General features: G+C 39.0%; 1 protein-coding gene across 2 annotated transcripts in view; it reads right to left on the bottom strand.

Annotated features, from left to right (window-relative positions):
- The window catches only part of SH3RF1 (SH3 domain containing ring finger 1), an 82280-nt gene extending 58163 nt beyond the window's left edge, over nt 1-24117 (bottom strand). The window contains exons 1-2 of one of the 2 annotated variants that reach the window (XM_068137123.1): nt 23978-24117; nt 21987-22473 (exon numbers count right to left, since the gene is read on the bottom strand). In XM_068137123.1, the coding sequence (XP_067993224.1) occupies nt 21987-22367 (381 nt within the window). In that variant the 5' untranslated portion in view covers nt 22368-22473; nt 23978-24117. Of the gene's footprint in view, nt 1-21986; nt 22474-23612; nt 23805-23977 lie in introns of those variants that run through there. The other variant, XM_068137124.1, reaches the window with a different exon arrangement.
- Nucleotides 24118-26548: the final 2431 nt, after the last annotated feature.

Here is a 26548-nt window from a genome sequence, read left to right as displayed (position 1 = left end):
CAACTCTAAGTATTTGCTCCTATTCTTATTTTGGACATTTACAGTTATTCATAATTCCATGAGATGCTAATAGACTTCAGACAAGGACAGCAAAACTTCTGAAATTGTGACTGTTGGTAGTGACAGGGAATAATGCTCCTTGTGCTTTCTCTGATTGCTTAAGCAAAATTTTACAGCATCTTTTAACACCCCAGTGAAATGATGCATGCATGCTGACTTTTAGAAAAGATTATACTACAGAACTTTTACAACTAGTGTAGTAATGTACATTATTGGTTATTTCAAATCTTTCTGTGTCATAGGATAAAAATTCCTGTATTTAACCTCCAGATTATATTAACTAGGTGAAGACAAAGCATCAAGCTCTCTGGGTAAATCATGCTTATTACGATTAAATAGGCAGAGAAGCTTGGTTCTCTTCTAGTATGTATTATAACATACAGAAAACTTGATGTTGAAACTTGTGTCATCTCTGTTTTCAAATGGCTGCTACTACTGGAAGATACTACACTTAACCCACGGAATGCTCTGCAGTGATTTACTACATATTTCTCATGTGCCAAATTTTATCAGTCTAAGCAGAGTAAATCAAATCACATATGCATTCAAGTTTTTAAAAACTGTAAGATGGCATAATGAAAATAATTCAGGACTGTACAGGAAAAAGACTAGACCGTATGCTAGTTTGATTAGAACTTTGAGATGAATACTCAATGGTACAATGTACAATAATTAAACACTAGTAAATAAATAAATCATAACCACAGCACTCTATAATTTATGATTTAAAAAATCTTATTTATATTGCTGTAAACTACAGAGATTTTGTAACTAATTTTCGTCAAGACTTGCCTATGTTCTTTTAATACTCTGCTTGCCATTGGAAAACCATTACATTTCATCAGTACAATGATTTTCATTTTAACAAGAGTGCAGATACCAATCTTTAAAAAAATCAATTATGAGTAAGCAACCTTAATGTGTTAAGAGTTCAAAAGCAACATATATCATTTGAAAACCACCACACAATATTCTATCATAAACATCATCAATATGCAGTACTTCCATGTTTGAGATTTCTTACCTATTACACTCACAAAGGAGACCCAAATGTGTTAGAAACTAAATGTCTTTAAAAGTATGCAAATCACATGTACACATTTCATTACAACCCCAAAAACTAGTTAAGGAAGGCTTTTTGAATTACAAATATCCAATAGAAAATAGATGTATTCCACTTACTACTCAGTTTCAGTTGGGTTTAGCCAATTGAAAAAATAATAATAATTAAAAAAATCTAACTAGACCTCAAAATACAATTAGAAAATGTGTCAAAAAAACCCAGCACTATTTGTTTGCTACAACTAGTTTTCTCACTCACTGCTTTAGTGATGCAAGCCCACTACCGCAATCGGTCGATTTCAGTACAAAATACTGGTTTATGTAAAACTGTACTACTTTTAAGACTTCTTTTGGGTCTAATAATTTTTGGATTAAAAACTTAGTATAAACAAAAGCACATTTCATGTATCTAATGAATGAAAAATAATTGACTTAAGCAAGCTAAACAGAACAATTGAGAGATTTACTCACATAAGCTAAAGAAATGCAGTATGTCTCTTTCAGTAGAACCTGGATTTTCACTCATCGCAACATCCAAATCAAGCACAAAATTTCCATCCCCCCTCAGTCTTAGATACAAAGTAAATAAGCAGTAGACAAAGTCTCTGGAAGACATCACTGCAGTATCTAAAATGTTATTGCCTCTATTTTCTATTTCACTTTCTTAATGAAGACTATCATCCATATGTCAAGGACAACAGCAGCTAATTCATCAGCAGGCATATTTCATAACTTGCTGATTCGCCTAAACTGACTTTGTCAGTAACCTTCAGCAGAAGGCAGGAGTGATAGCAGTTTAAATTGCCACAGATAAACCTGTCAAAGATCATGATTCAGCTCAAAGAGAGACTAAGTGATTTGCTCTATGTCATATATTCAGCTTAAGAGCTGGAACTTGATAATAGTCTTAACCACAAGACAGTATTCATTAATGCATTTCATTATTGAGGACAAAAGTGGAGTTTCTGAATTCATCCTGAAATTTCCAGATTTTCTTTAAGTGCTTTTGGTCATTCTTTCTTTCCCATAATGTAAATCCTGTCTAAGCCTATAAAAAGTTATAAAACCAAAGATATTCTCTTCCAAAATACAAATTTTATCAAATTAATGCACTGCCAGATTTTGGTATGACTGAGCTAGATAACAACCATGACCACAGAAAACCTGACCTGAGTGAATGCTGCTAGATTAATTCTGAAGCTGTGAAACAAGGTCATCTGTATGGGTTCCTCAAACAGTGAAAGAAAACAATAAAAAAAAGAGCACCATATAAAGATCCTGTACACAATATGTAGTACTAGGAAGGTCCCCACACAATGTAATAACCAAAGCATGGGTGAAAACTGCCAGTACGGTAGGAAATAGAAGAGTGTAAGACAGAGTTACCTTGTATATGTAACATCAGCTGAACACAAATTTACCAGTATGTATGAATGTATGAATGCACCAACTACTAAATAATGTATACTGACAGTGTTGTTTGCCTCCGCCTTCATACACACACACTGAAGTGAAAATTTTCTAGTACAACCTATCACTTGTTTGAGAGGAAATAATGGGCTTCAATCCTACCTCTGAGCAACATGCTATTTTCACAACTTGAAATATTTACTACAGTGGACAGTAAGTTAAACTACTCTGGTAAGAAAGTTTAGCAGAGAAGAAAAGCTAAAATCAAACACATGGCATGTAAAAAGATCCTGACTACACAAGATAGTCTTCTAAAACAAATGCAGTCTAACTCTTTGTTCCATTCAAATGCATTTGCTGAGAATTATCTTTCCTATCTGCTGGAAACACAATTGAAATGCAATTCAGCTCATTAAATATATTTTGTGAAGCATTTTGATAGCCTATTTTTATCTTTCTACTAAGGGCTCAGACTCAAAGGGAGAATGCAACAGCAAGACCACTCCAAATCAACAGGAAATGCAGAGGTAGTCTTAGGTGAAAGAAATTTCTGTCTAATTCTTTGTCTCTCTTCCCCACAGAAACTTAACAATACTCACATCACCTCTCTCAGAAGGTAATACAGCTTGCCGTAACTCTATCCATCAAGTGAACTGCTAATTCATTAATCCCTTATTGTGTCAATAGTTGTGTACTGAAACCGATTTTTACTGTCTTCACTTCGCTTACACCCTTACAGAAAACAATAAATATTTATTTTGTCATTGCAGAAATTAACACTTTCCTACTACTGTTCAAGTCACAGTTGGTTTTGAAGCCATGTTTAGGTTATATATTAAGATGTAACACACACTGTAAATCTTGGCTCTTTCCTTATTTACACTCCTTAACATTACAATATAACTTCCTGTTCCAAGCTCTTTCATGTGTATATTAATTTATAAATGAGACTATTTCATTCAAGATGAAGGCAGCAATATGCATCATCACTTAGTGTCACACCCCAGAATAATTCAGGGGCAGGAACTGAAGGATACCTCACAGCTCATGTCCCAGTTATTTCCCAAATAATTTCTGAGTCAGGACTATTACTAACAGAAGCAATTTCTACAGTAACTTGGAATCCTAATCTCTTTAAGCACCCAACACACCAGGTTTTATTTTACCAAGGATTTCTCCCAATCAAAATTCCCGAGAAAGCTGAATATCACCTTAGAAAATCTTCTCTGCCAATTAATATTTAATCGTGCATTATTTCATTTTATCCAGTATTAATTTTTTTTAAGGTTTATAGTAAACCAGACTTTAAGCCAATTTTTAATACTGAAACTAACAATTCCTGTTGAATACAAACACAGTGTCTGAAAGCAAATACAACATAAGTGAGTGTGGGGCAAGACATCCATTAATAAACTTTATCATTAAATCTACTACAATTAAGTCTACACCCATAAAGGCTCTACTGCTTATTAACAGTTCTTTCGCATCTCAGCAACATATTAAATAAGACAGATGAACACCTTACCTTTACTGTTAAAGTGCTAGAGGCTATATTTGGGTTTTTGACAGCCACAGCAGTTTTGATATGCCTTGATGGCACATTTCATGGCAGTGTTATCCTTACAAACTGACAAAATCCAAACTCTAAAACCACACAGAGGAAAATGCTAGTGGACAGGGTTAGCATTTAGTGGTCTTGTCCATTTGAGGATGATTCAATTCAGAAAAGCTTCCAGCACAACTTACAGTAAGAATTTCTCCTATTTTTGCCACCCACGGTCTAAGCAGTATCTTAAGCAGAGTATTGATGTAAACTGGACTCCAGTGTTTTGAATCCCACTTCCAGCCAAGAACAGCCTGGGTCACAAACGGGTAATAACTTTGGCAGCACACTCCTCTACTTCTAACACTGCCAATACTAATGAAACAGAACTGGATGCAAGAGGTTTCTTAGAAACTTGGTGTTAATGCTGGCTGGCGCTATCTGTGATGCTTGTACTAATTATCCCTGAGTAGATTAGACCAGAGTGCCAAGCCGGCTCTTCAGCCCTTTTTGTGTACTCTCTGCTGGGTGAAACCACACTTACAAATTCAAAATTGCATTAATTGGTTGACGCCAACACAAACTGCAACAAAGCTGAGTTTAAGAATTGTTATAGCTTAAGACAATAATCACTGAAGCACCCCGAAAATGAGAGAAAAAAAAGATAAAATCAAGCAATAAAGTAATTAAAAAAAATAAAAATCAACCAATACATGAAAAAATAATTTTCTCTTAAAAAGCAGTAAAATACATTTGTAAAAATCCCAGGTTTGCTTATATTGCACAGACTAGATGAAGAACGTGGAAGGAGAACAAAGGGATGGTATCTACACATCAGCAATTCAGCTTTCTAGTGCCAACATTTTTATGTAGCACATTTCAGTCACTTTTATGCCCTCATCTGTATGCATCAAGTTGAACAGTTAGTCTTCATCTAGAGCCATGACACCCGTATGTACTCGTCCTTCTCAATAATATTGTATTTGTATGGCCTGAGTTGTTTTCTCTCCTTGAAGGCAGAAGACTGTAGTACTACTTTCTGGTGTGTGTTTGTTTTTTGGTTTTGTTTTTTTTTTTAAGGAAATTAAAAAAATACTACATGGCTCAGTGGTTCTTTTAAAATACAGATTCACTACCTAGGCTTCCAAACAATCGTTCTGCAACACTTTGTGATTTAAGCCCAGCTGGCAACTAATCCCAACCCAGCCACTCACTCACTCTCCCCTGTGGGATGGGGGAAATAATCAGAAGGGTAAAGTCAGAAAACTCAGGGGTCAAGATGATAGTTTAGTAAGTAAAGCAAAAGCCATGCATACAAGCAAAGCAGAACAAGGAATTCTTTCACCACTTCCCTTCGGCAGGCAGGTGGTTCAGCCATCTCTAGCTAAACAGGGCTCCATCACATGCAATGGGTACTTGGAAAGACAAAAGCCATCATCCATAACATCTTCTCCACACTTCTTCCCCTATATACTGAGCACAATGTCAAATGACACAGATATTCCTTTGGTCAGCTGTCCTGTCTGTGTCCCCTCCTAGCTTCCTGTGCACCCTCAGCCTCTTCACTGGTGAGGTGGCATGAAAAGCAGATAAGGCTTTAGCTCTGTGTAGGCACTGCACTGCAGTAACTAAAATATCCCTGAATTATCAGTGCTGTTTCTTCTGCAAATTCAAAACACAGCCCCATACTAGTTACTAAGAAGAAACTTAACTCTATCCCAGCCAAAATCAGAACAAGCATAAAGCACACAAAATTTAATCTTTTTTTTTCTACTGCCTAGAAAGAACAGACCTGACACTCATTTCTTTTTAAGTGAAGAACATTGAAAGGCTGGATACAATGTCCAGTTGTCATATGAAAAACTGAAGTCCACACACATCTTGATGCAATTTGCCAGTTACTACTATTCTTAAGGGAATAACATCACAGTGAAATTACTATTTTTGTTATTTTTGCTCCAAATTCAATAGCATATAATCCCCTCAAGATCATAGAGATATAACTAATTTGAAATGTAACATTCAAAGTTACATATGCTTTTAAAGCTGTCTTTTAAAAAGTGTTTAACTTGTGGAAAAAAAACTTAATTTATGCTTTGATAGTTTCTTTCAAAACAATAATGCTTCAACATCTGAAAATTCATCCCAAGAGATGCTATTTTCTCATTAAAAACAGAAGCCAGAATGAACTATTTTCTCTTAAATTAATCTCATCTTTACATTACAGAGGAAAATTAGAAGAGAAATATCACAGCTAAGCCAACACAAACACCAAATGTTACGTTCCCCATCTGACAGTGAAAAAACAGGAATGCAATTATATAGGATTATTTTATCTCATTAAATAATTCACTGGGGACAGAAACAACAAGATTAAGGAAAAAATAAAATAAAAGGTGCTAATTCCATGAAAACTGTCATTAGTACCTGCAATACATGATCCAACATGATGTGAGATCCAACCACCAACCCAGAAATGTCTTGGCATGGATTCCCCTTATCCTCTTATTACAGCACTAAACGGACAACAAAGCAATTCTCTGACCCAATGACCCAAGCACTCACCTGTGATGAGGGTAGTTGGGTTTCAACCCTTTTTCTAGCAGGTATTCCTACAATCACCAGAGCTATCTTCACAGTCCGTTAAATAATTAGTCAAAGGCTGAATTGCTTTAGTTAAGCAGAGTCACCTAAGGCACATTTAATGCATACCAACAAAATGACTAAACAGATAAAACACAGGACTTCTATATGCAATGCTAGTTTTTCCATTGTCTCTAGAAAATATGTAGAAACAAAAAAGCACAGAGATAAAATGCAAAGTATTTACTAGTCCTTCATCTGATCAGTTACCCAGCTTTCACAGGTCCTTGCTGGCTTAGAAAGACAAAATGATAATTCAAAATTATGTTTACCAAAACCACTCACAAAATCTTGAGTCTCCAAAAAGAACATGACCTGACTGAAACAGCATTCACATGCTTCGTAACAGTTAGTGCTACCAGCAAATCCTGTGCTCTCCAGAGTGGTGTCTTTTCGTCTTGGATGATTCATGCAGAACTCTGCTTCTTTTTTTCTTCCTTTTAACCCTCTCTCAGAAAATCCGTTTCTCTTCACAATCTAGCCAATGATACAGCCCTGATATTTATGGTCAATTTTATCCATCCTCATAGGCCAGTCTCCCTTGTTCCAGATCTATTATGCCAATCAGCACCATCAGCAGCAGTTTCTGTTGCTTCAGCTGCCACGAGAACACTAAGACCAGTGTACCTCTAATGTAGGCTATCTACTGTACTTGTTGATTTTCACCAGATCTGCTTCTGTGGAAGCCATTAACTCTCTTCTGTATGCCAAAAGAATATTTTCCAATGTATATTTTAATAGCAAGATTCAAAACTGCAATTTTATTTCTATAGCTACAAGACCTTGAAAAATATAAACACAGTGAGTGTTTACATAAGACCGCTTTGGGCAGATTTCTTCAATTAAACTTAATATGCTGAATAGAAGAAAGAAATATGCAAAAAGTATTCCTTATTTCAAAACACAGAACAAATTCAAATGCTATTTCATCCACTGGGTACTGTTACTAAGACATTCAGATGCCTTTATCCTAGGAAAAATCAACCACCTTCTTTGAAAAGAAAGCACAGTTTGGCATCTAACACTGTGTTCAGCCTAGTAACTGCAGTCCGCACCCAAAGCCCTGCCATTTGAATTCTGTTTGGTGCCAAGTTTAAACTGCCTTTCTATGAAGTAATGTGTCTTCCCTAAGTCAGAATGCCATACTCTACCAAAAGATTAATGGACTCCACCTTTCTCTGAAATGAAACGTGAAAGTACATGAATCTGAGCTTTAAAATACATTTGTGCAACCAAATCTAGAAAATTACTGTACAACTTGATTTCAGCTTATCTGAAATCTTACAGTCTTACTAATGTTCTATCTCTCAGAACCAGAGGCATTGGCATTCCCAAGAGTTACATGCTGTTTCTAAAAACATATGGGTTCTTAACCTTACATTGTAAAGAGCAAAGAGAGCCCTATAATTTCCTAAATGAGACTGAAGCCAGGGTCTAGATCTGAGGAGAAGGTTACCTGTTTAAGCATAAAGATTTCTCCAACATCATAAAGTTATCTTACACAAAATCAACCCTTACTAATTCCTGGAGGGAACTACTTAACATTTACTTGAAACACAAGATTTAGAAAACTCTGCTTTCCATTTACTATGGGCGAGACTAAGCAAGCCCAGCCATCAAATATGCTGTGGTTATTGCATACTGGACTACAAGATTTTTCAAGCTGCAAAAAATGTTTAATTACAATGACCAAGTTGGTGGTTTTGTTTGATTCGGATAAACTGCCTAACTTCAGTCTAACTATGTGCAGCTGAGATTAGGCCTGACTATCTCTAAGTGAGGCTGCACTAAAATCTCCCTGTAAGCACATCAAAAATTTCATACAAGGATTTCTTCTGGGGACTTGTGCCTCTGAATATTAGAAATCCACACCCTTCCATTAATACAAGCACAAAATTTGCTCTTTTAAAAAACATTTATAAACTCAGCAGTACACTCCAGACAAAAATATACACTTATTTGACAACCACAGCCTACAAAATCCAACAAACAGGAACATAATCTTCATCAGCCAAACTATCTCATTAACTCTCATAGCTTCCATCAATATCAAGCAAAAAGGAATTGTGTGATGTAGTCTAACTGCATGTGCACCGCAGATATTTCAACAGCTCTAAAAGGATTAAGGTTGCCATGTTACACAAATTTTTACCCAGAGGATATTTTTTGAAATGGCATAAGAGTTTGCATGTAGAATTCTGTGATTGCTGCAGAAAAAAAAAAAAAGGACACAAGCACATCCCAACAATTGTGCTGGCTTTTTTCTTGGGTTACTTCAGTGCAAACTCAGAAAACTTGAAAGAAGAGCATTAGATGCACTCACAAAAATCCTCCTATTCACTATGTATGTAATCAAGATTATATTCCATTCAACTGCACCAGGCACAGCATTTAATAATAAATTATTTTTAAAATAAATAAAAGCACATAAACCTTGCATGGAGTGTGCAGAATAATCAGTTCCTCTTCTATGCTGTTTAAAATAAATTTTTATCTCTTTTGTGCTGTTTCTTTTTCAGGTAGGGAGCTTGTAAAATAACAAATAGGGAAGCGTAAAAGCCATCAGTTGCTGTAAAGCAACAATATTCTGAAAACATGAGAAAGCATGGATACATGAAAAGGTGTAATTTTTTGAGTAAAGGGCATATATCCCCAACAGAAGATGAAGTCAGGGGGGAAAAAAAAAAAAAGCTTTCATTGATCCTTACATTTCTTTCTGGGTTGAGAGGTCTCAGTATGAGAAAATAAACATCTATTGAAATTGTGAACTGCAACTGACAATCTGTTGCCAGATAGAGCCCACTAGCTATTCTATTTCTCTGCTGAAAAAACAATTCCAGTATTAATGAAAGCAAAGACAAACACATAACCTCCATACTAAACAAAATCATGTATTTTGAAAACGTCATTCTAGAAAGATAGTCCTCCTTTTAACCATATTACAGAAAGGAGAGTTGTTCCAAGGGTCTGAAAACATAATGAAAATATTCCATTGTTTTTTCTTGGAGAATATGCCCCACAACATGAATTCTTATTTGTCATGAGTAAATCCAAAAGAATAGCATGTGAGATTGTAGCCATGCTCTGTAATGCTGGTAGAATGTATACATCCCTATCTTCAGATATTACTAAGAGAAGGACTACACAAAACAGAGAAAACATGGAAGCAAGGTGAAAGAAAATGTTCCCAAATTAAAATAATCACAAATGCTCTATTTATCTTTTAGTTGTTGTTTGGTTGTGTTGCTGTGTTTTACCTCTTGTGAATGTGTCCAGAGAAGGGCAACAAAGCTGGGGAGGGGTTTGGAGCACAAGCCCTATGAGGAGAGACTGAGGGAGCTGGGGTTGCTTTAGACTGGAGAAGAGGAGGCTCAGGGGAAACTTTATTGCTCTCTACAACTACCTGAAGGAAGGTTGTAGACAGGCGGGGGCTGGTCACTTCTCTAAGGCAACAAGCACCAGAACAAGAGGACACAGTCTCAAGCTGCACTAAGGGAGGTTTAGGCTGGATGTTAGGAAGAAATTCTTCATAGAGAGAATGACTGCCCATTGCAATGGGCTGTCTGGGGAGGTGATGGAGTCACCATCACTACAGGTGCTTAAGAGGAGACTTGATGGGGTGCTTGGTGCCATAGTTTAGTTGATTAGATGGACATGACAACGTCGAAGGTCTCTCCCAACCTGGTTTATTCTATTCTTTTCCAATTTCCAATTCCTAGGACACTTGTCCACATTTTCATATATTCTTTCTCAGTCCATTGAATGCAAGATTTAAATTTGTAAATTTATTGGTTCTATAAGAACTATGAGAATAGTTTATTAGTAAGAAAATGACATTTTTAGAATCCTGCAAAAAACTCTCTAAGTACTTGAAAATTATGCTGGAAATGATCCCCAAAGTACTGAATAGGAAGATCTTCAACCACTTTGAAACTGAAATATTCTGAATGTCAGGCAGCACATGATACACTATTTCAAAATAAACAAGGAAATAACATTGACAGTCTTTTAAAACTAAAATACACACATACTGGAAGAAAAGAGATGGGATGTGAGCCAAGACTTCAACCTGCTGGACATGCTTCTTGATGCAGCCCAGCATACAACTGGCTTTCTGAGTTGCAAGTGCACAGCTGGCTCATGTCCAGCCTTTCATACACCAGTACTCTCAAATCCTTCTCAACATGGGTGCTCTCAACCGCTTCATGCTCCAGTCTGTACTGATACTGGGGACTGCCCCAATCCAGGTGCAGGACCTTGCCCTTGAGAAGTGAACTTCATGACATTTAAAAAGACCAAGTTTGTCCAGGTCCCTCTGGATGGCATCTTGTCCCTCACGTGTGTGAGCCACACCACTCAGCTTGCTGTCATCTGCAAACCTGCTAACAGGGCAGTCAACCACAGTGCCCATATCACTGACAGATATTAAACAGCACTGATCCCAGTATAGATCCCTGAGGGACACCACTTATAACCAGTCTCCATCTGGTCATGGAGCTGTTGACCACTAGCCTCTGGATGCCACCATTCAAGCAATTTTTCATCAGATGAACTAATTTGCTATTGCTCTGCTCCTGTATTACTTGACCTTTTGGCACAGCTATTCTGCTTTTCAGTTAGGCACAACCAGGGGCTTCCTCCCATTCTTCCAATGCAACAAGTGACTGCTTTCACACCTCCAACTTGCTGAGTGCTCAGCTCTTCTGCCGTCCTCTCTCAATACAGTCACCTTTGGCATCTCCTAGACCTGGCTTGCATTCCCCATTTACTTTCTCTGCTCCTACTCTGACGTTAAGTGAACGTGTCTGGCAGTGATCCTCATGCCAGACTGAATTATTCCACTATAAACTGGTTATTGCCTTCTTGCAGCTCTACTACCCCAGAAGACCTGCTCAGGAGACAAACAGCTTAAATAGGGCTAGAAGAGCCACAACTGATTAACATAAACTACGTTTTTTTTTTCCCCTTGAACTTTGGTCCCTAGATTACTGATTGAACAATTTTCAAAAACAGCTTGCAAAACAATGTCAAAGATTTTACTCTGCATAAGGCAAGGAATGAGTCTGTTATTTTTATTTACCTTATTCTATATTTAACCTAATTTTATCAGGCTGTAAACCAGTAATTAATAAATAAATAAATGTCCCCCTGCCTAACAGAACTAAGTGACAATCCTTTCAATTTTTCACTTGAGTTGTAGGTACCGTGGTAGTGTCTTACACTCAATGGAGTTCAGATCAGCATTTCTCAGCCTTTCAAAACTCAGTGTAGACACCAACACTTCTTTCTGGAAGACGTACATGTCTTCTGAAAGATTATCTATTCATCTACTTATTGACTATCCCTGCCCTGCTTAGGCTGAGAATCTAAGAGGATTACAGAACCTGGTGGCAAGGCTGAAGGCTTGTTAACTTAATGCTGTGGATTTAGAACTGTGTTAAATTAAACAGGTTTTGAAAATGGCTTAACTGCTAGCGTGGATAAGATTTAAGATTCTCCTCTCAGATCTGTATCTAGTACATGAAAAAGATGACCGTGTGAGAGAGTAGTGCACCGGCATACGAACAAGTGAAGGTCCATGAGACATTTGTTCTATTTGAGCCAGCTCTCATCTTCAGAATGAAAGATTCATCTTTACTCAGAGGCACATCACCACAGCACAGTGAATTCATCTTTACTGGATTTGTTTAAAATAAGCTTGTACAACAGCTATGCCCTACATATGCCAACTCAGATTGTCATCTGATTTTCCTTGAATATTTTTCATCTCAACACTTTTTAATCAGTCAGGAGTTCCTCATAGCTTTATATAAATAAAATGTAGACTACAACCTGAAGAATTAAAATAGCATGATAATACAAAAGAATTGAAAATACCGCTTTCAAATTACTCAGAATTGCTCATCTCACTCCTCTATGCAAGCAACACTACATTCCTTTTCCTGAGTTCAGCAGCTTGAAAGTCTGGTGTAAGAGTGAGCACTTTTGTCTTAAACAAGAGCTTTTCAAAAGCTTGTCATGTAAAAATGTGGTTCACGCAGGTTAAAATAGTACTTTCATTCTTTAAAAACCTTTTAAGGTACATTTTTTAAGTTTAGGTGCTGAGAAAAGAGTCAGGAGAGGTAATACGCACATCTTTCCTTTATAAAAAGAGAGCAGAGCTACCCCACCTTAATGCAACATTAATGCCATGAAATAAAAATCAGGTTTATTAATAAAGAAATACTAAAGGCTGAGCAGTGTATCAGGTGTTATGAAGTTCAACAGGACACCCTCTGATGCCTGGCTTATCTTCCACGCAACACAGGCAGCACTCTTCCACTTCAGAGAGAAGGAGAATGGTGTCTGTATTAATTTTTAAGCAACAGTGAAGTGCTTACTTTAGATCAAAGTTCGTTTATGATTGATTGCATACTTCCCCGCTAGAAACTATACAATTACACTGTGCACATTTACGGAAATTAAAACCAATCTGTATTTGATGCTGAAGAATCAGGCAAACTAGGAAGACAGAACAAATAGTTAAGCACCGTATCAGAGCTTTTAGTTAAAAAACAAAACAAAACACCCAACACCAATAAACCCCACCCCAAAAAACCCCTGCCACACAGATTTTTCACTCTATTTTACAAATTGCATAAATCACACGAGGAACGCTTAGCATAGCAGCACCATTTCAAACAAAATTACTGTGTGAGAGAGACAGTGCACATACATATTCAAGAGAATTTTATTCTCACTTTTTAGAGAACTGACACATTCTTGCAGGCTGTTTTTTTGGTTTTTTTTTTTTATACTTGAGAGCTTAAGTGCTTATATTGCCAACTAAGACAGGAACAAAGTCTGAGATAAGAAATTACTCAAAATTCTGAAGTGTTCATACTCTTATACTACAAAAATGCAGCTCTGGATAATAAATCATGTGCTTGAATGCCACAGTAAGTGTCAAGTGAGTATCACAGTCTGAAGTTTCTAAAGACCCAGGGCTAAATTACTTTTGTGGCGCATGGTTCATACATACCACAGTTGACTTTCATGTATCTAGCAGGCTTAAATTATGAGATGCTTTGTCAATGCTATGTGTAAATGAAACAGAGCTGAATTTGACTTGTGTGCTTCATCTTCTCCTCAACTGGAGAATTCAAACCTGGATGTTTCCATTAAACTTTGAATAACCTATTAAAGATATGCATATAAGCTTCACATGCCAAATAATTTCAAACACTGGACCCAGTTTCTTTCTTTGTACTGACTGACTTATCTCCAGAGCATCTCTGTGAGCCTCAATTTCTTCATGTTGTATAGCATGCAGATGAGAAAATAGACTTAACTGTTTGCCTCTGTGGTGACCAAGACCAGCTAGAGGCTTTATACTCAAACTACATGGCAGACTGAGCAATATCTATGGAATGAAAATAAATGGAAGCAGTTATTCAGACAGTCTTGGTGCAGCAAGGCTCTAACTGGGACTAGCTTCATTGTTCAGTCTGATGGTCAGAGGACAGTGCTGCCATTTCCTCTTCTATGCCCAGAAGAGATAACTGCAGGCAAGAACACCTAATATGTGATTCTGCCACTTCAGGGCCATTCACTTCCTAAAATTAATCTAGTTCACCTCAACGCAGCCTGCTCTCCAAAAATGTTCTGACTTGGTGATGTGAAAAATCAAAGCAAGAAAACTGATCTAGGGCAACTGACTGAAGAATTCACTGCTGATTTCTGAGATGCCTCTTTGTTAGTAGACAGAAAAGCTCATCTGAGAGGAACCGAGATGTAACAGATGTATACTTCTCCTGCATGAATGCAGTAACCAGGTGTATGTATAACAGGGCTGACCAGACAATTTTTCAGCTTTAATTACTGAGAAACATTTTTTGCCCACTCTAGCATGTTCATAGAGGCAATGATTTAAAGCAGAAGAAAAAAAGAAATAGAAGCTTCCAAACCAAAGAAGGTTAAATGTTACAGTAATAATAACCTATACTTTGTACTCTTCATTCATTTAGAGGATTTAATCATAAGATGCAAGAGTATCTGTAGTTCACACACACTTCAATAGAGTATTTTCTTTCCTATTGGTTATTTTATGGTACCTACATTTGACACAATCAAGCACAAATTGGACTCAAAGGGAAAAAAATACATTTTTTCTTTTTCTTGAAAGTAGTACACGAAGATAAGAGTCAAGAGAATGTGTGAATACAGGACAACAATGGAGCTGAAGTAAAAAAAAACAAAGAGGGCATTAATCATATGGTAAGGAGAAGGCCAAATGCACTGCAAGGGGAAGTCCACCAAAAGAAAGACAAATAACTCAGACCTAACGAGTTTCCAGTTTTATTATCACAGCTGCAGTTTTAGGCTTGCTGTTTTCCACAGTTCCTATCCAAATGCTAAACACCAGAGTAAGTACCATGTGAAAATAATTTCAATCAGGTTAATGAGAAGGGAGGAGAAGTATTTCTAGCTGACCCTACCCCAATCAGCCCTTTCAGTTCTTCCTACCATACAAGATGTCTGTTAAGCCACTGAACAAGATCCACAGATCCACTGCAGAAAGCAAGACATTATTCATACAGAAGCACGGCAATAGCACTACTGACTTTGACTTTCCTAATCAGATCCTGGACCACCTAAGTAAAGCACGTTTTACTCATATTTGATTTCTGTGGTAATACGAGAAAAATTAAAACATTTTCATTCTCTTAAAGAAAAACTACTCCCCTGCACAAGCCCATTAAAAGTAATGGCTTTAGATTTCCTTTCTGTGCAGAAGTTTACATTTTAAGAATGATCAAAGCTTTTTCAGTAGAGCAGTAACTTGTAACTCACCAGTCAAATTAAAGTGGAGAAAAACATACACCATTTTATTTAATGTAGATGGTTTTAAACAAACCTAAAGAAATTAATATTAAATTGGAAAATGAAGGGGAAAGTTCTCTTTTCCACCTGAAAACAAAGCAATTATATAGCAGTAACTTCCATTAACACACACAAAAAAGGTAGCAGAAACACAATAAACAGGGATTTGAGTATCACAAATACCATGGATTTGGTTTCAGTTTGTAAATCAACTTACTTCAAAATCTAGCTATTTTCTAAATAAAGGGATTAAACTAGATTCTCAGCTTTTTTATCAAGCAGATTAATGTTAGGTGGCAGGTTAAAGAACACAATCAAGGTTCAAAGTATAGAATTGAATATTTCTATACTACCAACACCATGCACATTTCATTTTCTCTTTTTCTTCTTCTCAAAATACACTCAAATCTCCACACCAGCATGCCACTCAGATGCACACTTCTCTTGATAAGGAACCAAATACAAGCTTCCACAGATTTTTAAGCACCTAGCTTAGCTTTTTCTTCACTGAGCTATTTAAGCAATTCCCTAATAAACATCCAAACAAAACTCAATCCTTTAAAAAATGTAACTAAGCACTGGACTGTCTTTGATACAGGAAGTGGATTATGAACAGCTCTGCAGTAATGTGGAAGTCAATGACTTGAAGAGTGAACAACAGCATCTACTGACTTCAACAGAGACTGTGGATCCATTGTAAACCATCCTATAGATACATCCAAAAAAAAAAAAAAAAAGTCACTCTTCTTTACAGAGTATACAGTTTAAACAGCAAGTCAGACAAAGAGAGTACTATCAGTCATATCTGCAGATGGGAAATAGAGGCACAATAAGCTTTGAATGACTCTTTGCAAGGTTATAAAGGATGCCTGTGGCAAAGCCAGGAACTGCGTTTAGAAACTCTCAATCCTAGCCCAGTGCCTTTGGATACTGAGACAATTCTTCCTTTTGCTTATTCTCCCTCTCTTTACTTAGAGAGGAAAAAACACATTAACACTATGACAGTCAGTCTATTTTCCTTTTATATGTACAAACTCCTCTAAGTTTTCTCTAGCTTAACATAAGACTCCAAGTGTTACAGAGAATTAAACTTGTACAAGCCATCTGTAAACATAGAAGTAGGACCTGATATTTCAGACAGGGTGAGAAGAAACAAGAACACGTGTGCATGATTTAGAAAGACTTCCCATAATGTTTTCCAGTGATCATTCCAGAACATGGATAAGCACGTATCTCCACATTCTTCAGTTATTTCACACATTGAAGTTGTACTTCAACACTCCTTACTTTTAGATGATAGGATATACGCAGGAATGCAGAATTAAAACAGCAAAGATTTTTTTGGCTTTTTTCAAAGGGGAAAGTAGATTTTGTACAAATTTGTACCAACATAATCCTTAAAATCAGGTATCACCAAGTAATCGTTCTCCAGCCTACTATCACAAATATGAATCACAAAACTAACTTTTGTTGCATACTTGAAACTTTGATCTATAATCACAGTGTGAGTCTCTTCTAAGAGGATCTGACCAGCAGATGTTTACTGACAGGACATTTCTGCATGCTATTTGTGGTAGTTTTAGGCTATGCCTTTAAAATTTTTCACAGATCTTGAACAGGAAAGTAGTAAAATGTAAACAAATCACTACTGGGCACAAAAAGGGAAACCAAAGATAATTCTAGACAATCCCATTGGAGAGGTATCTACCATACGATCTTGTTCCCAAAACAATTTCTCTTCTTGCTTCTTTGCTCTAGAGAGATACTAACTTGCTTCTGCTTGACCTTGGTTGCATTGTTCTGGTATGAACTTCTCTTCTCCCTTTTGTACAGGGGGTAGGGGGGAGGCAGGGAAGGAGAAGCTAGTAGCTTCCCCTGGTCTTTGACCAGGGGGGTTCTTGTGCTGTTTGTTAATTGTAAATATCTGTAAATATTGTAAATACTGTATATTTTGTATGTATTCATTGCATTCCATTGTAGATTGTAGTTCTGCTTGTAAATACAGCTTTCATTTCTAATCTAGTAACTTTTCTTTAACAATCAAGTTCTCTCAAAATCTCAGTAGCCCAGCAAGTGCTATGTACGCAAAAGCACTTGTTTCAGCTCCTATCAGTTTTCTGAATCCTGCTAAATAGTCAAACTGCAAGAGCTGCCACCATGAGCTCTCTTTTCTAGGGTGGTTAGCTTAAGAGAAAATCAGTTGCTACCAGGATGCATTGAGTCTGACAGACACAGAAGGCCGACCTGCTTAAGTCCTCACAGACCAGAAGGTGGCCCATCATCCCTACTACCACAAGTTGTGTGCACAGTTCAAACGTAACAGCTGAGGGAAGAGAACCTGGCTCCATTTATTTCCTTTTATGGCATCAATACTGCTTCAGCAGTTCCCAGGTAAACCTACTGGATCACAAATGACCACTCCTGTGGCAGTATATAGAACTTTCAAATGTTACTGTTGTGTTGCACAAGTGTGGGTTTACACTACAATGAAACACTGCTGAGCATTAGCATAAACTTCCCTAACAATCTCCAGTTCGCAAGTTTTTCTTTCCTCCTCAGTTTAGATGAATTTAAATCACCAACACCTAAATGAGCATCTTATACTAGCCTGTAATGTTCCTTTACCCTTTCATTTCAAGAAGGCCCCACCACAGGTGATATGACTAAGAGGACTCCATTATCTTTCCAGAATGAAAACCAAGAAAAGAGGGAAAAGCTACAGCATTTCCCCATGGTCTGCGCAGTAACATTTCTCAGTAAGATTCCCCACTGACGTACAGCATAATACACTCAAATTTCACCATAAATACTTAAACAGCATCAATTCTATTATGCATGCCAAACTTTTGAGCTATTCATGCTCTTTTCTTGAAGAGGGAAATCGTGTGAATCCTTCACTTAGTCTGAAATCTCATCACTGTTGTCAGTATTCATTTAATAATATTTTCAGCTGTTCTCTGGACCAAGCATAGGCATAAAGAACTACCTAGACTCCATGCAAGGTTATTCTGAGAAGACAGCCCTAAAAATTCAGGAACTTGGGACTACAAAGAAACTAGCATGAGAACTAGTATGTCTGAGGCACACAAACAAATTCAAGGGAAAAGTTAGACAAGCTCTCCAATACCCGTCAACTTCTGCACAAAGCAACATTTAAGACTCCTGCAATAACCATACCCTTGTAAAACTCCAATAAGGAACCCAAGACAATGCCACAAAGACTTTGTGATAACACGATGAGTAACACGAGCATAAATTTGAAAGTGAGTGTCTTCAAATTTTAATATGCTCTTTTGAAGGAAAAAGGGCTCATGTGATCATGCAGTCCCTCAGCAACCCTCAACTACTTGCTCCTGATGACCAGTCTCAAGCCAATTTGACAGCAAGCTGTGATTCTTAAAGCTCTTCCAAGCTGTCAAGCTAGCCAAAGATTTTCACTTAAAATAAAAAAAGAGGATTAAGTTAGCATCCATACCAGAGAGGAAGCTGCAACATGTACATTATTATTTGTTCTCCCAGGCAAGTTGGCTGCTCAGAGCAGAAGAGGTGAGCAGTCAGCAGACTCTTCCATTAGGCACAGCAGTATGTTTCCCTTTATCCAACTGATACTCAGGGAAAGGCACAGAAGACACATGAATCAAACCAGCAGGGAACAGAAAGAGATTAAAAAACTTGCAGAGGAAAACTGAAGTTGTTACAGCAGTGAAAGATTAGAGGGTGCAGAAAGAAACAGGGTTATTGCAGTGGGGGAGATACAAGGCACCGGATTTGTTAATCCCACCACCCACCCTGCTTCATTACTTTTAATACTTAAGGAACCATTTGTTTATTCTCATGTGTCTCCACGTACATGCAAAGAATGCAATACACATAGTACTGGGCTATAACAGGGGTGGCAGCTCCACAGTCATTGATACAGCTCAGGAAATCACGCTGCAATACATGTTGTATTAACCTTTCCTGAAAATTACAGCATCCTCTGAAAGGGCATTTATGAGCTTAGTATTACTTCAGGGTATAAGCAGAATGTTTATGACTTGACAGCCTGCATCCACATTCACTTCATCTAACATAACAGCAACTTTCATTTACTAGTTTCCCTTCAGCAAAATTAGTTTAGGAAATCTGACTCTGCCACTCATCTAAAAACTGATTTTCCTCTCCAATTCCCAGAAAGGAACTGTACTTGCAACTAATTTTATGTTATAGTTAGCAAAGCAAATAGGGCATTCACTTTAAAACTGTCCTTTAAATTGGCATTTTGTTTTCTGGATTTTTATTTTTTTAAATACTTTTAATACAGGAAAAAAAGTCCTTATCTTCCCTTTATTATCCTTCAGAGTCAGCTCATGTTTTCAAAAGTACTGCCTTTCTAGTGAAGAAAGCTCTGGACAGAGTGGACAAAAGATGAGAAGATCATCTTTCCCCAACTCCCAAAGGAAAGGAAAGAAAAAATGCCTGTGAAACCCCAGAAACAAAGATATATTCAGACTTACTGTAAAATGTTGACATCCATTACTAATATACACTATCATTTAATTGCGTAACAAATACACATAGTCATAGCTTTAATGGGACATGCATATAGCATAAGAAATAAACTGAAGCAACATCCCATATGTTATCACTTTCTACCCTGCACAACATCTGGAAATGCATATGTTGCACAACAGGATATTATAGAACATTAAAAAAAGATGGAATATTCTATATTCAACTTAATTTTTCTAATAAGGCATTGCAAAACTCTGGAATGCGTATGCAGTACACTGCTGCACCATAAGCCTTTTTGAGAAAGCAGCAGTCTCTCAAAATACAGTTATTTACAAAGGTCAATACAAAAAAATATAAACCAATTTTATGGGTAATTTGCTTTGTTTTAAGTTGAAGAGCTTTTGCAAATGGAAGGTATCAGGCGAACATGTTAAAGTTCTGGAGAAGACCAGACTGGTTTTGATACCGATGAAGCTTCTCTGCAGTTGTTGGTGGGGTTTTGGTTTGGTTTGGGTTTTTTTGTTCATTGGTTTGGTTTTTAGGTTTACCTTCAGAAAGAAGAAAGAAAAAGAGAAAACTAAACACCATTATTCTGTCTTCTCCCTTACTAATTAACCTATACAGAGAACAAAACTCACTAACAGCAAGTGGCATGATAATTATTATTTTTGTATGCTAAAGCAAAGAACCTAATGAAAGTCTCTACCAAAGAGAGAAATCAATGTAATCTAATGGAAGAACACCTGTATTTTAAATCCTAATGCAAACCTTATAGTTGTACCTATGATGTTTTAGAAAGATTCTAATCATGTAAGTACAACTGAGGACAAATCCATGTAAGGTTTCTTCCTAGGATAAGCAAGCTGAAAAAAAATGAAAAAGTCATTCAGCTACACTTGAAAATAAAGACTAGTTTTGCCCTATCCTTGGAACTCTTTAAGACATTTCTTAAACTTCACAAGAAGAATCCACCTAAACCATCCAGAAATTCCACTTCAAACACATGAACTCTGAATCTACAAGCAACACAAAGTGGGTGGAAAGACTTTTCAGAGAAGCTGTTCTGCCTTGTCATAAGAAAAAGCAAAGCAAGGTCAGTCATCTCATAAAATTGTACTTCCTCAGTATCGGCTGTAGCATGGATAATTGCATGAGACTATGGTGTGTTGACTAAGTTATGACAGAGCCTACAGGTTGCATAGATCCTAGGAAGGGAAAGGAGTATATACAGAAGGCAAGGTGCTCCCATCACAGTGATTTTCCAAATGATTTAGAAAAATATATTGAAGAAAAGTTAATTAAAGATGGGGCAAGGACTGAAAGAGCAAATAACTTACCAGACCACAGCAATACACAGATTTCTTTTCAAGGAAAGAGAAACACAAATGTAGCTCCTTAGAAACCAGTGACTGATTTCAACAGGAATGCAACTTCCCTGTTCATTTTCAGCATTTGCTGTATTTAACTCATAGTAAACTTACTGGGTCAGGATCACTACAGAAAGTGCAAGAGCCAAAATAAAATCTCCAGCATTGCAGCGGAGAAACCAAGAATAATTTCAAATGATTCTCCAATGGTTATCCTTAACAATTACTTAAGCTTTCCACCTAAATTACCTTGTTCTATTTAACTTCTTTTTAATAAGATAGTTAAGGTATGGAGACATTTTTATTCTCCTTAACAACTGAGAGTTTTAATAAGGAAATATTATGGTATTTGCATAACAGCAATGCCAATACTGATAAAGACATGGACATGTTTCCTTAGAAATCTACAACAATTCTCCAACACACTTTGGTTTACTGCATTCACAATTTGACTGCCCTTATCCTGAAGCAGAGGGCATTAACAGTTTTGAAAGAGTGCAGGAAAAGATGATTACAACAAAATACCCTCATCACATAATACTTACCCTAACAGGAGGGCTCCGAGCTTGCACTCTTTGCTGCTGTCCAACTTGAGAGTTCTGCAGGTCCTTTGATCCACAATTAGTGTTGATGGGAACCCTTAACGCATTTGTGCTACCAGTTCCACCACCAGCACTGGGTTTTCGAGGCCTCTGTTTGATGCCATCCAGTAGTCTAACAAGCAAAATATTACTGGGAAGTTCGTCAACACTACAATCCACTAAAGTTCTGCATTCTGGGCATCGAAGCTCATTTCGAGAGCTTACAATGCCCAACAGACAGCGTTTACAAAACGTGTGTTGGCAAGGCAAGACTTTTGCAGAAGCATCAAGGCGTTCTAAGCAAACAGGACACTCCAACAGATCCAGCAAAGCTGATTCATCCATTTTCCTTGTATTACTTAACTGAAAAAAAAATTCTTGCACAATTTGCGTTTTGAGCACTCCAAGGATATCATGTTACATCCATGCCTCTTCTGAGCAGTCTCTGAAACTTTTTGAGGAGAAAACATATTAATAAACTGTAAAAAGAGTCAGCAAGACATTTCATGTGAACACATACGAAAAACAGAAAGAAAAAAAAATCTCTAATTCACTATGTATATTCAGTTAATGTAAGAAACATCAAAATAGCAATAATTAATGATAGCAGTCTACATTAATGTATCTATTTACTTAAATAACTGTAATAAATGCTAACAGCTGTTTTTAAATCCAAGTTCCCCTAAAGGTTAACCTAAGTGATTCTGTTTTTTTCCAAATTATTCCACAATGGTTATCCCCCTTGCAGCATTATAATAAAGCTTGGTTTTCATTGCTTTTGCTTAATACACCTGTATCTCTGAACATTTTTTGTAATCAGCTTTTTTTCCACTACAAGACCACAGCAAAGCAAACTACAATTGGGTCCAAAACGGCTGAGCATAAACCAACAGGGCATAGCAAGGGGAATTACATTTATGCCAAGACTAAACCAATATCAGACTACATTTCTACCATTTCTGTTAAAGTAATAGCAGCACACTGAACATACCAGTCTTGAAAACAGCCTCTAGCTCACAAGGTTTTAAGCTTACCACAGGCACCGACAAGAGAGTTTATTACAGTGTTGCCTTTAAGAAGCGCTTCAAAAACTATCGCGAAGTGATTTACAGCAGGAAGTGCTACTGCCGTATCGTAAGGACAACACGAGCGCTGCGTATGCAGCGAGAGAGGCAGCGGCAAGCCCTCGGCTGCCTCAGCGCGTGCAGCGAGGGGCAGGAAAATTCGAGGGGAAAAACTCCACCAACAAAAAGCTCCCTCAAAAACGTCATTCTGCGGGAAGTCACACTAGGCTGCTCAACAGGGGAAAAAATAGCTTGTTGAGCTCGGCATTCCTCACTGCTACGCGTCCGCGTACTTGGCGCGGCAAGATAGCCCCGGCCCGGGCCCGAACTCGGGCCGCTGCCCTAGCGCTTCCCGCGGCGGCACGGCGGGAGCCCCGTGGGGAGGTCCTGCTCCTTGGGGGCTGCCGAGGCCAGGCTCCGAGCGAACTTGAGCGTCTCCACCCAGCCCCAGTCGCCGGCCTGCGGAAGCGGCTCGCTTGGCTTCCCGGCAGCCGGACGCCTGTCGAGGCGCTTGTCCCACACCTACCTGCTTTCAGGCTCCGCGCCCATTCCGATTCCTTTATTTATTTTTATTTCTCCGCTCCTCCCGTTAAATGCGATTCGTAGGCAGTCTGCCCGCGGCAGACGATACGCACCCCTCCTCGGAAAGAGGTGAACGGGTACGGGACGCCCAGGAGGTGCATCCCGCAGCGGGGCGGGGGAAGGGGGACTGGCAGGAGGCAGGCCCAGGTCACAGGGCTGTCACTCCACCCCGCGCCGCTGAAAGGAAGGGGGAGGTCGGGCCTGCGGCCCCTCCGCTGCGCTGAGACGAGCCGCCCCTCAGAGAAGCGCGGGAGGGTCCCTAGAGAAACCGAGCGCCACCCCCTGCCCCGTCCCTCACCCAGTTCTCACCCTGTGGACTTGCAGAAGGTCGGAGGAGCTGCGCCGCCCCCGCTTTGTTTCCGTGAAGATCCGCCGCCGCCGCCGGCCCCACCGGTGCCTCTCCCGCCGCGGCAGCGCTGAGACTCACGTCCCCTCCCCGCCCATCCGCGCAGTGCTGACGCGAGGGGCGGCACCGCCCCACCCGACACCGCCCAGCTGAGGGGGCCACAGGGAAGGTGGCCCCCGACCCCACCGGGCCACCTCCCCTCAGCGGCAGCACCACCCCTCACGAGAGGGGGCGGGCTGCAGGGGCGGGCCATGACGGCCGCCGCTTCCTCCCCACCGCCCCTTCGCCAGGTGCCGTGGGGTGACGGTGGTAGCGGGGTTTTCTGGGACGGGGCATCTGTCGCCACGCCGGGGGCAGGCGTACCCCGCCTCGTCGGTGAGGTGGGGCAGCCCGGACAGGCAGCTGGGGCAGCCGCCGACAGCGTGAGGGTCGCTATGGGCAAAGCGGACTGGCGGGTGGATGGATGGATGGTCGGAGGGCTCCTCCGGCTCTCTCCAGTAAATCAGGCCTGGAGTGCCGGCCAGCGGCTGCCAGGCCCCACGGAAGGAGGAGCTGGGAGTGCTGCGGTGCCTCGAGCCTACAGCCACCCGGCCAAGGAAAGGCTCCGCAGGCGGAGCGAGCTTGTATAGGGTGAGGGGTCCTCTCCCGCGGGCGCTCGGGTCTGCACGATGGCTGTACGCCCTCTGCTCCTAGCGCAGCGTTTCGATGGGAAGGGATGAGGCCAGGGTCGGGGGCGGCGCGGCGCTTTCCGCCTCTCTGGGCTATGGTCGGGCGCCGAGCTGTTGGGTATGGGCAAGGAACAGGAGACCAAGTACTGTATCACATCCTGCTGCCTCTCTCAGGCTCTTGCAGACTGCTCTGTAGTGAAGTCGAATGACAGCATAAAGTATTAATCTGGGGGGTGTGTATCTCTGTCAGAAGGATAAAGTTATTTGCTAGCATTGCTCAGATAATCAGCTCAGGTCAGAACTTCTTCAAATTGGTGTGTGTCTCTTGATACACATATCTGCGTTCAAGAGATGAAGTGATTGGTAGAGTTCTATGCGAAATACTTCTCTACAAGGCTGTGGGCATGAAGGAGGAAGTAAACCCTAAGGTGCATACAAATTAGCATTAAAACAAAGGATACAAAGGATTTTTTTAATGCATTTTTTTTTAATCAGATGCGGCAGCTTGTCTGTGAATGGTGGAAAAAATCTAGATATAAGCTACAGTTAATTATCTTGTCATCTGCAAATCAAAAAGGAAGCAGTCTGAAAGCTTTTCAAAAGCTTCCTTCTTGTGGGTATACTTTTGAGCTATTCATGTTTGTTGTCATCCTTCCTGAATTTTGTGTGCATATAAAAAGCCTTTTTATTCCCCTTTCTTTCTTTTTTCCATGGGTTGTACAGGTTTGTGTAAAAGTTGATAATGTGAGAGGCTGTTCTTTCCTGCTCTCTGGACTTGTTAGTTTGGTTGCTTTCTACATTAATGATATTCTGTCACTATTAGCATTTCCAAATAAGTGGTCATGTATGCATCTCTAATTTATGTCTTTTTTTTTTTTAGTAGCAGTAGAAATATTGAAAGTGTGAAGTATCTATGGTTTGATACGAAATAAGGTTTCCTCCGCCATGAATTCTGGAGTTTAGTCAAACTGATACAAATGGGGTTCTGGCCTGTGTCTGTGCTTCACGCATGTATAAATAGGAGAGAAGGGTATAAACATCTGGCACTTAAGAATATTCCTGTGTCTTGTGTAGCTGCCACTACAGAAACAAGGATAATCAGTACATTTAAAATAGGGACTCGTTTAAACAAAAGTTCAGCTCACAACTGATTTCCCTTTTGGCCATAGGTTTTCAAAAAGATCTCGTCAAGGTTCCACAGTGATAATTTGCTAGTCTTTGCAGCATAGTTTAGTAAGCAACATAATTATTGTTGTCTAAACTTAGCTTACTGCCAAAGGAATGTAAAATATCTATTTGAATGATAGAGGAATTTACAATACAGGGAAGCAAGATGAAAGTTCAGGGGAGTGGGATATAAAGATTAGCCCTTTATTAGGCTGGGCTTTGATAATATTTTCTGTAAAGTCTGCAAAATACTATATATATCTTGGGATACTAGCCAAAGCAGTAAACATGCTGAAAAGTATCAGATAAATACGTTATTTCCTCAATAGCAGCAGTAGTTAATTTTCAAGCAAGTATCAGCTGTATAATGTGCTGTGGGTGTGCGTGCTGATGTACACCACTGCCCTCTTGTGGATTGAGTGTTTGGCTCCGAGTGGCTGGAATAAGCTGACACCAGAAACAGAACTGCCTTTACACTGAAGTATTTATTCATTATCATTTCCACCCACGAGCAGGGAAATGTACACTTTGCATATTTTTAGACAAGGAGACAGCCATTCTTTAAACCATTCCATTGTTGTGTATAGTTCATTGGTTCTTTGCACAGCTTTTACTAAGTAATTGATGAAAGAAGCAATTGCACAGGGCAGACACAAATTTGAAGGCAGAGGCCTTCCATTTGCTCAAATTCCAGTATTT

Source organism: Melanerpes formicivorus, unplaced genomic scaffold (assembly GCF_026170545.1).
Source record: "Melanerpes formicivorus ecotype bairdi unplaced genomic scaffold, bMelFor1.0.p_v2 SCAF_4, whole genome shotgun sequence".
Taxonomy (NCBI): Eukaryota; Metazoa; Chordata; class Aves; order Piciformes; family Picidae; genus Melanerpes; species Melanerpes formicivorus.
The sequence above is the reverse complement of the archived record's forward strand: the minus strand, read 5'-3'. Positions and strand labels throughout refer to the sequence as shown.